This window comes from Anarhichas minor, unplaced genomic scaffold, assembly GCF_050575085.1.
Source record: "Anarhichas minor isolate MPS153535 unplaced genomic scaffold, ASM5057508v1 ptg000040l, whole genome shotgun sequence".
NCBI classification, from domain to species: domain Eukaryota; kingdom Metazoa; phylum Chordata; class Actinopteri; order Perciformes; family Anarhichadidae; genus Anarhichas; species Anarhichas minor.
In genome coordinates this window covers 11,706,524-11,718,851 of record NW_027466486.1, presented here as the reverse complement: position 1 = coordinate 11,718,851, position 12,328 = coordinate 11,706,524, and the positions used below count along the sequence as shown (strand labels likewise).

At 45.7% G+C, this 12,328-nt stretch overlaps 1 protein-coding gene across 1 annotated transcript; it reads right to left on the bottom strand.

Annotated features, from left to right (window-relative positions):
- Nucleotides 1-6,329: 6,329 nt before the first annotated feature.
- Nucleotides 6,330-12,163, bottom strand: erich1 (glutamate rich 1). The gene is made up of 6 exons (XM_076108422.1): nucleotides 11,844-12,163; nucleotides 11,469-11,609; nucleotides 11,138-11,284; nucleotides 8,974-9,357; nucleotides 7,958-8,152; nucleotides 6,330-6,586 (listed from the first exon to the last, which is right to left on the bottom strand). Exons 1-6 carry the CDS (start codon nucleotides 11,860-11,862, stop codon nucleotides 6,486-6,488), a joined length of 987 nt encoding a protein of 328 aa, XP_075964537.1. The 5' UTR covers nucleotides 11,863-12,163; the 3' UTR covers nucleotides 6,330-6,485.
- Nucleotides 12,164-12,328: the final 165 nt, after the last annotated feature.

The window sequence follows — 12,328 nt, the reverse complement described above, 5'->3', positions numbered from 1 at the left end:
CACAAACTGTACGGTGCTGATTGAAACAGGAAGTTTGCTGCAGTGAGGAGGCAAGCTCTCTCTCTCTCCCTCGCCCTCTGATTGAGATCAATAGGTTTCCACAGTGCTCTGTGCTCACTGTGCACCACTGCAGTGAAGAGAGAGAATCCATCAAAAGCAGCAAGGTGCATTACACAACCTCCAGTCCCCCGCCCATGTTGAGTTAACGCTCATGGAAGTGCAATGCCTGAAAATTACTATAAAAGGCAGTTTCTCGCCAGCGTGACGGATACTTTAAGACTCTAGAGATTTTAGAGTATAGCATCATACATGTGTCCGATTGTGTACATTTTAATTTAATGTATTTATTTTTTCTCGTTTCATATAGTGACAGAATATCCTGTTGTTGTAAAGCCGTCGCAACCCCATTATGAAATACTTAATGGATGTCGGTCTCTGTCCGGAGCAAGGCGACCTATTGTTTGTTCAGTGTCTGATGCCAGTTGGAGCCATTAGCCTCCTTTGCTGAGTGGATTACGACTATTTTGTTGGTGACCTGCTGCGCTAGCCTTCTGGAGGGGCTGCTACTTGGGCTCTAAAAACTCCCAACAACTGGCCGCTGGTCCAATTTGGCAGACGGACAAGGATGGCTCTTAAACAATGAAAAACGGATTACAAGGTCTGGCTGACCGCTTAATTGATGAAAAACGCAACTTTCTCACCACCCTCCTTTTTCACAGCTTTCCATTATACTTAGATACTTCCTCCTCCTGTCTCCCCTGCTCGCCGAGAAATAAAACTCCCCCTTTTATGGCTTGGTGCCGTCACACTTTGAGATGTGAAACACAAAATTAACTGCATTCAGTAGTTTTTTTTAAATATTCTTAGTCAAATGAAGAGGCTGTACACATAAATACAGTATCACCCTGTGCTATCCATAAGGCACAGCACGCATTCTCAACCACACTCGGTGTCTCGCCAAATCTCAAGTCCCTTTTCACTGCTACATTTTTTTGGTGTAAATATAAATGGAAACACCAATCCCATAATGAATAAATCCATGTATGGCAGTGGGCCGAATGGTGGACACTGCAGGGGGAATGGTACAAAGTTGGGATGCACAGGGACTGTCTGCCTCTCACGGGTCCTTGTCTCTAATACCAGATTAGGTGAAGTAATATGTGTGCCAGGGATTGATTTTCCACCTGCCTTAATCCCCCCTCTAGAGGACAACGGTTTATCCAGGAGGAATCGCCATTCTGCCATGCCTGCCTGCCACCCGCAGTGTCCCAGCGAGGTAAATTAGGAGTCATAAACCAGTATTTGTGTGTTGTTTACGTTAGGTTTTCATATCAAATGTACCTCATTTTATTCTATCAAAAGAAGTGCTTTCAGTCTACAAAACTGCTCCGCCACTCTCTGCTCTCTCTCGCACCACTTTGACCAATCCCTTGGAGGATTTAACTTTCCCTGGACACAGGAAGCAGCGGTCATCGATTCAGCCACAAAGCCAACCCGTGTCTTCCCTCCGCCGTCTCTTGATTGACAGCCGGTGCCAGACCACGCCAGCAAAACGCCACGGCTTGTTGATGGACTGCACCTGCTTCTCCTCAGAGGAAATCAATTGAAGTCATGGGCGGGGAGGGGGGGTGCTCAAGCACTTACACATGGCTGGGGAGGGAGGATGACAGGGAGAGAGAAAGAGTTGCCAACCATCTGTGTACAGAGGGGCACTGCCAAGCGCCAGTCCCTTTTTATACGCCAGTGCCACAAAAAGACACACAATGCCTCCAAATGAAACATGTTGGCTCCTTTAAGCCACATTCAGCCCCAGTATTTGGTATTGCGTAATCAAATCATTCAAATTGCTTCGTTCCCTCTCGGTGCATTACAGACTCTAATATTAGTGAGTAATTGATACCATCCGATATCTTTACAACTATTTTTACATGCGTTGCACAGAATTCATTATTACTATACGACATCCAACGGTTGAGGTCAAATATCCACACTTGCGCAGCTTCAGAGAGCACATGGGCCACACATGGGGCCATCATAGCTACAATCTTAGTCGTGCACAAGTGTAGTTACTGGAGCTCAACCTAAGACGTTGGACAATCTACGTATATCCAACCTATCGTCGAAAGGTTGTTATTTCACGGGAACTCTCTGGCCCACAAAGGACGGGGGTGGGATCTCCTGGCAGGCACCGCCCCGGCGGTTGAAATCCAGGAAGGGGGTCCTTTGGATTGCTGTGCCCACCATGCTGGCGTCCGTGTGCGTGCCGACCCACTGCAGCACGCGGGCGGAGGGCCGGTGGTAGAGGGCCAACTGCCTGGAGCTGTAGCCACACATCCCGATCCCCAGGGCCCCCAGCAGCATAGCCATGCCCGGCATGCTCCTCACGACTGGGGGCGTCACAGACACATTGTGGTAGGCCTGGGTCTGAAAGGAGAGGATGAAGCGTGATCAGAGGAATGTTTGATTTCCTAAGTATTATGCGGGCATGAAAGATCAGAGCAGTCTGGAAATACCACATCTTCCTGGCAAACAATGACCGAAGAGCTGTGATTTGCTAATGTGCTAAATATATGCATGGGTGCAGATCAATTTCAGGCCCCTTCGGCACAGTAGGAGATTGTGCCCTGCAGCCACCCCCACCCCGCTTTAAAACATTTGTCCGCATCATCTGACTGAGCTACAATATGTTCCCCCCCCACACCCACAGAGATTAAAAACTCATCTTCTCTCATTTACCAGATTGCAGTCTATCTCTTTTGACAAACAAAAGGCTCGTCTATTTTGCGATACGGCCAATTTCCTCAGTGGGCCCTTGACAATTATAAAGCGCACAGAGGAGCAAATAATAGAAACCTCGTAGTTTCAAATGGAGCCGTGTCACAGACAGTTAGGAAGCCATTCCCGTAGCTCACTCGCCCGGTTCCCATTTCCATTTACAATGCAATGGACCGTCACAGGCTTGCATTTCTCCATTGTTTGCGATAAACACCACCAAAAAGGTGATTGTGTTTTGTGAGCTAAAACAAAAGGCATACTGGAACAGAAGCCTGGAACGAGCGCGTAGCTGAGGACGGTGTGTGTATATGATATGATATGTGATAGTACTGTACTTCATCATCTTCTCACAACAATCTGTTGAGACACTCGACTGAGTAAATCGCTGCGTAATGGCAGCACGAGGCTTAGCGAAACCAACGTGCGGTGTGCAGTGTCTCCGTCAATAAACTTCTGTACGAGCCCATAAAACCAGCACCTTGCAAACACTTCATTACATCAATGGCTGCTCTCAGAATTGTCAAAGTTACTTCATCTGCCATTTCCTTCTAGTCCTTAAGGGCCAGTAGAGACGGAGAATGCCAGGCAGCATATACTCTAGACTTCAAATCCCAGACATTGAGAGGGCTTTGTGCCTTTTTTGTTTTAAAGGTCTTAAATCACAACAAGTTGCTTGATGCAGAAAAATTGCAATAAAGTGCAATCCACTTCTGCTTATAAGATCATTGGCAAGCAACGTCCAATGACTCAGTGCTTTATGTTCCTGCTATCCGGCACTAAGGACAGCTTTAGTGTCACTACGCGTCTTAAGAGTGAAAATCACAGCACATCAAAATATTCTTTTGTTGACACAGTATCTACTTGACCCTAAATCTTGTTCACCTTTACAGCAAAGTATCATTGAAAGATCTAAACTAGTGTCACTTTATTTTATGAATGAAACCGCTCACACTCACCTGCAGCAGCCGGATGTAGCCCGGAGTCAGTCTTGGGACTCTGAAAAACATTTCTGGAGCGTTCCGCGACGGTCCTCCTGGTAAATCAGTAATGATGAATTGAAGGCCAGATAAGCTCAAGCTCCTCTTCCTGGACGCCCAGGACGGGAAACCAAGCGACAGCGGGCCTGTCCGGGTCTGCGCTTGGACACTTCCAACCTGTGCTCGGCTATGTGGTGCGGGACAACTGCCTGCCCAGCCCTTATAATGTGTCCTTCCTGTCCTACCACAACAGGCTATCCACAGGTGGTGTGTCTAATAGGATTACAGGAGCTGGCACACAGGGAGAAAGAAGTCCGTCCAAGCAGAAGGGAGGTTGAATGGAGCGTAGGGCTGGGTGACACTTTGACATCACAGTATACCGACTTGTAGTGGAATCATATTGAAATCATAAGTGCTGTTGTTTTACAGATTTCTGTTGTGGAAACTAATGAATCATTCGATTTTTTATATTTGGTTTATAATGTATGCAGAGTTTTGTCTAATGCATATATTTACCACATTGAGGTGAATATCAATACATATTCTTATTAATAGCTTATTATAACAGCTCAAACATCCAGTCATAATGGAGCATATTCATCTATGTATATGGTGAACGTGTGTGGAGAATGAGAGGGGTGTTGATGTACACAATTTGGAGATAATAGGAGGATTTTGATGATTTTTTTCTTTCTGAAGGGTTTGACATCAAAACAAAGTGAAAGGGATGAATGAGGTCTTAACTCATACAGCATCACGTTTAACTGATTTCTGACTTCAGCAGTTCCTTTAATAGCTTCATACAGAGGGCCCAACCCCAAGTCTTTTGAAATCGGAGCCACTGGAATCCATTTGAATCTGCCAAGCGGTTTGATTTGGATGTTTTTCTGTTGATGTTGAGAATGGCTTCTCCTGCCATGTCAGCAGATTTCTTTAAGCTTTAATATCCTTCGTAGCCTCGGGCTCCTGGACTGAGGTCCTATAATGAGGTAGCTGTGCTGATAAGGTCTCTCTCTCCCTCTCGCTGGAAGAGAGGAATTCTCTCCAGTGAGAGCAGCCAGCAATGACCTTCTTCTCATCTCTGGTAATAGGACCAAACTCTGCCTCCCAGCTCATGCATCCATGAATACTGTCAAACTCTGGCAGTAATGCCGCAAAGTCATGATGCCACTGAAACTTGTGATGCCTGCTGGGTTTTATGCAGAAAAAGGAAAGCATAAAGGCCTTTAAAGTAAAAACTAAGAACCACTAATGACTTCAATGCCTCTGTAGGTTCATCACTAGCGAACCTTCTCATCGTCACATTGTCATTTGATATCTCGCAATTATAAAAATATTGATTACAGCCGCTCTGACCAGAGTTGCTCATCCTGCGGGGGGGGGGGGACACGAGTGTCTGTGCCAAGTTTTGTGCCTATCCATCCAGTAGAAGTTGAGATGTTTTACTGAATATGTTGGTGGTGCTAGAGGCAATATCATGCTCTGTGAATATCTTCACCAAGTTTAAATGGCAATCCATCCAATAGTTAGTATATTTCAGTCTGGACCAAAGTTGTGATGTGAACAGACAGACAGACCGACATCCTTAGAGCCCCGTCGCTTACATTGCTAAGAAAAGTCAATTAAAACCACCGATGAGCGCCTTTATATCCATGTTATGTAACATGTTAGGCAACGTGCTCTTTGCCCTTATTGTCTCCTCTGGCTAACGCCTGCACAATAGGCCCCTGAGCTTCCACCAGACAGCACCCGGTGCGTCCGTCCATGAGCAGAGGCCACAGATGGTCCTCATGCTAATTGTTCATCACTATAATTCTACACACACACACACACACTTAGAGCTGTGTGTTAGTGTGCTGGTGCATCCTAGTTCTGGAAAGACGACGCTCGCTCAGGTCATCATCACTAACTCTCTGACCTTTTCCTGATCTCATCCCTTGGCACTGAGTCACGGGCAAATGTATTAGAATAGATTACCTGGGAAGTAGACGCGTAGCGTGGAAGGTTAAGCTACCGACTCCCCGGGTGGTACTTGTTCCCAAGGTCCATCAACAACAATCCAGGCTGCTATATTGAGTGTACAGTTAGATAAGGGCGGCAACAACAACAAGTGTGTGTGGGGATCCTAATATTGGTACTAATGATCCCTAAGTATAACCAGTGTTGCATCTCTTAAGACCATTACTTAACCCAGTGCTTAACAGCATACTTGAAAAAAGGCATGTGTAATAGTAACTTGGTGAGAGATTGATTGGTGGTGCGTGTACTGTAGATAATGGAGGAGCTATTAGGTGAACTGCCCGGGTTTAAATGTCAGAGCATCTGCAAAATAAATACCGGAGCTCCGGTAGAGCTGACATTTGCTTCTCTGGCAATTAGAATGTAAGTTAAAGAGAACGGTTGTTATGTTAATACCGGTTAAATGTTGGAAACATGGAGGTAAGTAACAGCTTGGTTCGATAACGACAACTTCAAGCTCACTCGTGGCGCGCAGAAGGATTTGCCAAGCTCAGTGTTAACCGCTTTTGTTCTTGTACAATATGAGACGTGCAAACGGATCAGACAAGGGCACAGATCAAATGGGAAAAATAATTTAATAATTCAAATATTTCATGCAGCATCATGTAAAGGTCCAACATTGTAGAAGTGCAGTATATAAAAAGTACGACATTTCAATACGTGATGGAGCGCAATGGAAGTAATCATTCGGTGACGTCTCCGTGAGTCACCGTCTCATGGGTGCATCGTACAAAGCCCCGTCTTCTTGTCTCCCTGCATGGGAAGAATGTCTGTGATCCAGTATTGGAACAGTGAAGCGACTGCAGCGGTTTCTTCTAAAACGCAAAGAGACAAAGAGCAACATTTCAGCTAGAGCTGACAACACAACACCAGAGGAACAGTCGGTGTTTTCACCAAAGAGTTTATTTTTTTTTTAACCATAATACCTCAAAATCCCCAGCCAGCGTACAAAAGTACTTCTAACCTCTTTGCACGTCGACATTCAACCTAACGCTGTCTGTCTCCCACCCGAGACGGATTATCTCTTTGACTTATTCTGGAACACGCAGAGTTAAATTCAGTGAATCTTTTTGAGAACCCAAAATGGACGCTATAAAAGGGGGACCAGTCAAGCCAATGTCATTTACGAGATGAACTCTAGGGTGCGGTAAAATATGCTCAAAAGAAAACCTGCAGTCAATCGATTGCCGCAAGAAGGGCAGACGGGGGAGCAGAGCTTCAGTGAAGAACTTTTTTAAGAAGGCACACCGCTCCACAAGCTCGTGGGTTACATTCAAATACAGACCGCTGCCTTTTATGTGATTTTAGGTGGATGTTGGCTCAAACATATCAAATAATTTAAAATTGTCACACTGCGGCGAAGCATCGGTGTGAAGTCAAACCATAGCAAGAATGCCAGTGGCCTTCAGCTAAAATGATAAACATAGCAACGGTGAGTTAAAGGGAAACTTTTCATTCACAATGAAGCATTTACAAGCAGCGAATGGAAGCATGACTCATACAATGTGAGGCGGCGGGGGGGGGGGGGGGGGGGTTTGAAAAGCTTTCAGGCAGCCATGGAGCAGGTGCATGAGAGGATAGGCACAACTAAGGCAGGCTATATTGCGGGCTTTTTTTTTTTTTTAACACGGTGTTGTCTTGGCGACGGGCACAAGCGGAAACAAGCGGCACTTTGGGGCCACCGATAAGGCGCTGGCCTGAATCTCCTGTCTGGTCTCTCTCTAGCTCCGCCTCTCCCTCTCCCGCTCACACATAAAAGACTTGTGTGTGCGTGACAGCAGCAAAGTCCCCGCTGATCCTATTATGCAACCAGCTAGCCGACCATGCGAACGCACAGACACACATGCACGGGTGAAAAACGTGCCCCGGGACCTCCATGAGCAAAAGGCAAGACGAAGCATGGTCGTTCGCACAGGACCTGCTGTAGTGTCGCAAATAAAAAGGCGGAGGAAGGCAAGTAAGGGCAGGTGTACTCATGGCGAACAATAAACAAGAATTCAAGGGGCAAGCAGGAACAGACAGAGGCATGTGTTGACATGCAGGGACAGGCCAGTGAGGTACCTGGGGCAGTGTGGACAGGGATGAACATGAAACAAGCATCACTTTCATGTCGCGTAGCCTTTCCTTAAATAATCCCTCATTCCATTTCTATTATGGACGTTCGGCCCGATCGACGCATCACTGACCTGCAGTCATAGGAGAAGTGCTGAGGAGCTCCCCCAGTGCCTTTTCCAGTTCGTCCGCCTGTTGCTGCTGAACGAAGGCCTTGAGGCCGCGGAGCCGCTTCAGGACAGAGGGGGGCCGGCATCCGCTGGCTATGTCCCTCAGGAGGTTATTCACAGTCTCGGACAGGAGGGGGCGCTCGCCTGCACGCAAAGAGGCTGCAGGAGCACGGGAGCAGGGAGAGGTGGTCTGTTAATTAAGGCCAATCGACGTCATGATTTAGTATTTTCTGTAACATCAGAGGAGAACATACAGCAACAGATGTTTAAAGCGTTGTCGTGACTGTGTGGACTCTGTGTCATCACAGTACATGACTAGTGTGTGTTTTGATTTACAAAGCAATACTGGGCGAATCTCAAACGTGTGCAGTCAAGCCTTTTGTCATTAGTCTCACTAATTTACTTGGCTGCTCTGCTCGGTACCGAGGTCAACACTGGTCATGGCCTGATCTTCAGATCACCCACTGGTTGGCTGGATTATATATAGTCAGTCTGACGCAAATAGTCCTTATATTAAACATGATTTCATTTGTTACTTTTATAATATCTGAAGCTTTGTAAAATTCGTAATAGTGAGCCTATCTTGGCTTTGGTTTCATTTGAAATAAATGTTCAATAAATCAAAGCTGTTCACTATATTTACTGATCGGCACTCAGACAGAATGCTCACACACCATCTCCTTCCAGTTCATTCTTATGGAACAGCAATTTCAGCTTTCACCCTTCCATCCAATTACTGGTGCTGTGTTTTTGACTTCTCTTCTGAAGAGTAATTGAATTCTGTTCAACAGTTTTCATTGACACGTTTTCAGCATTTGTCAAGAGTTTAATTATGTGTTCGTGAACTACATCTTAGAAAGCCATCAGCTGTGTTCATCATAGCACCCAAAATAAATTAAAGATAAGCCAACAAAAGCTGTAGCAATGGCTACCAGATTTTGCACAGAGAATACACGAGCCTCGCTCAGATCAATACTTACAATCTGACATATAGATTTGCATTGTTGTCCAGAGGAAGTCTGACACCTCAGCAGCTCTCCTCTCGTTATCCTCCTCCTCCTCCTCCTCCCCATCTTTCCGGTATGTGAACTCCAGTGCAGTGGCCCGGGGCATCAGACCCATGGCCAGCAGCTTCTCTTTGTGCCGTTTCTTCTTCAGCTTCCTCTTCTTGTTCCTGCTTACGCGCTCTCCTCCCTCGTCCGCGGGCGCCGGACTCTGACCCGTGCGGCACTCACTCACTAGAGCTGCTCCATCCTTCCCAGAGTCTCGGTGGAGGGCTGGTTTCCTTCTCCTTCTCTTCCTTTTTCTTCTCTGTTCTTCTCCCTCTTTATCTTCTTCTGCATTGCTGTCATGGACACTCTCCTCTGTGGGCAACAGGATCCAAAAAAAAAAAACCTCGTGATTAGTTTAGAAACATTGTTAAATTGAACTGTTGCATTGCAGCCTCCATATGCACCTCTGCTGTTGAGCTAAATCATTGTGTTCACAGCTGATCCCACTAATTAGATACTCCGTCTTTATAGCGGATTGCATTCTAATCAGCTGGTGTGCTGCTTACTGATTGAAAATAAAACCTGCTGAATCGTGACCTCATATGGAGCAGACTATGGACCAAAGGTGGTTAACAAAAGAACAATGGAATCAGTAAACTGTATGTGTGCTGTTAGTCGGTGCCTCGATTCAGTCTTTTTTAATTCTTTCTCTATGCACAATGGAATCTGCGTCTCCCATGCTGATTGTAACAATTCCTCCTATTTCGAATCCGGCATCCAGCACTCTGAGGACAGACCAAATACAAACGGGGCAAACGGGGCAGGCTATGCATTAGCTTTTTTTCCATACACACGCAGACAAAAGTAGCACAACAATAAATGTTATCAGTGTTGAGGCTCTCTTCTGTTACGTCTTATTACTCGAACCTTAGATTTAATGACTCGAGCTGAACCGTGAGCCCACACAGAAACGGCGCTCTCGCTGGCGGAGTAGCTTCCCCTCCACCTCCTCCCCTCTGCTGAACGACTCAAAGAGGCATTAAGAGGTCAAAGAAACCAGCGCCTATAGAATTCTTAGTGACCCTCAGTGAGTAACGAACTGGCTCTCAGCCCGAGACGGTGGCAGTGCAGCAGCGAACAATACTGAAAAGCAAGTGGAATGGGGTAGAGAGACACTTTTTTCGAGTTAGTCTATCATGGATTTTGGTGACGACAAACTGAGTATCAATGAAGCAAAAGGTGAAAATTACCTTGAACTTCCTGTCATTTGTGATTAATCTGATGTGCCATCTGAAAGAGCACTGTACCATTTGCTGCAGTCATGTCAGTGCGTTAAAAATGAACCAAATGATCTCATATCAATGTGTGTGTTCAAACCGAAATGCACTTCTTAAATAGCCATATCTGTGATAATTGGTATCAAAGAATTGAGACAAACAGTAAAAACTAAGGAGTACACATCATGTCTTGTGATGATAACTTAAGAGACAGTGTTGTCCCTGGTTGGTAAACGAATACCCAGCGCAGCATACAGCAGGTAGAGCAACACGGAAATTGTTTGGATTGCAATTACCATCGAGGGTCATTTCCCACTAAATGTAAAACATGTTCAATTGAGGCGCCGTTAGGCAGACGAGTGCAATTAATCACACTTGACCGTGTTGTTTATTCCAGTGGTCACAGTGAGTGACGTTAAAGTAAAGCCGAAGCCTGTCGGGTAAATGGAGGTCTGCATTAAGGAAGATGATGAGCACAGAGACACGTGTAATGCGGCCGGGCTCTTATCACAGTCTGATCATTCCACCGGTTCATGACAAGAGAAAGTGCAGACGGACCGCAGACAAAATAAGCAGCCTTTAAAGGATGCATTCAACTGCAGCTTGGATAAGTTGTACAAGTTTACTCTGACAAACAACACAGATTAAAGTGGAAATTAGCCAAGGGTAAAACACCGTCTGTGCTGCATTCAAGTTCTCCCCAGTTCAGAAACACAATAGATCATTGTTTCCGTTAACTTGAGTGGCAGAGCCAACCGAGAAGAGTGACTTTAACACATGAGAGGGCCAGCCTGGAGAAGCCCCATGCAGTAAATCTCTCCTAGCTTCACGGTGCACTGCACAAGTCCATAAACGTACGATTACGGTCGTCTTACCAGCTGTGTCCTCTGCACTATTCATGCTTTCTAACTGGGGGAGTGTGACGGATTTCTCCGAAGCGGTCTTGTAGTCAGCGGGAGGAGGTAGGACTGTGTACATCCGCCTGACCGGATTGTCTGCACTCTGTGTCGTCCCTGCATCTCCTGAGACAGACATGGCAAATAGAAGAAGGTAATATAACCTCAATGCATATGGAAGAGCAGCGGGGTGGTATCCTGGCATGGCATGTATGATGTTAATGTGTGTATTTTGAGGGGAATAGATTTTATTCTAGACATAGTACTTAGTACGTGTGTGAGATGCAAGTTGAACTAAATGTGATCTCACCAATGGCAGTGTCCTGTTGAGAGGCTTTTCTTTTCACGTGGGTTGTTCTGGATAGAGCATCTACTATGCCTGGTGGGCTGGCTTCCTGCTCCAGTGTGGGAGCTGCAGGGTAAAGCTTCTGGAGTACTTTTGACTGAAATACTAAGTGACAGAAGAAGAAAAAGGACACACAACAGAGACACCATCACCTGTTAATCTGATACATTGTACTTGTAATATATCATCTTAAACCTCAAGCCAAAGGCAGTTCAGTCAGTTCGAGCACGTGCATTTGTTTACAACATGGCTAACTTTAGCTTCGTTAGCTAACTGGTTACAGATTCGTTTTTTTTACAAGAGATTAATAATGTTGTCGACGACGCAGGTGATGCTCACCTTCTTTCCTACGTGCCATATTGACACATCTGTGTGTGCGTGGAGGCGAAGAGGACGGAAACGTAATGCAACATGTGTCTGTAGCTAATGAGCTAGCAAGCTAGCTAGCTGAGTTGGCTAGCTATCCAGCCTGCTAGCTTTTAAAACGAGCTCCATTCATAACAGATTCACAACATCAGACACCGGTGAACTAATGTAGCTGCTCAACGGGTTGTGTTTAAGTCGCTAAAGGAATGGCTAGTGTTAGCTATACTTTAAAAAAGCATGTCGGCTACGATTGCCAAAGTGCGATAATGCTCCGACTCCTCCAGCTGCATAAGACCAGCCCACTGACTGATGCATGCAGGAGGACGTCAATTTCATGAAACCATAGTTGTCAGGAAAGACACGTACTCTGTATATTATACATGAATATATACTTTTAATCAGCTGAATCCATTCTTCAAATCGGCATACAAAGCAGCCTTGTCCATCTTTGGAACTGC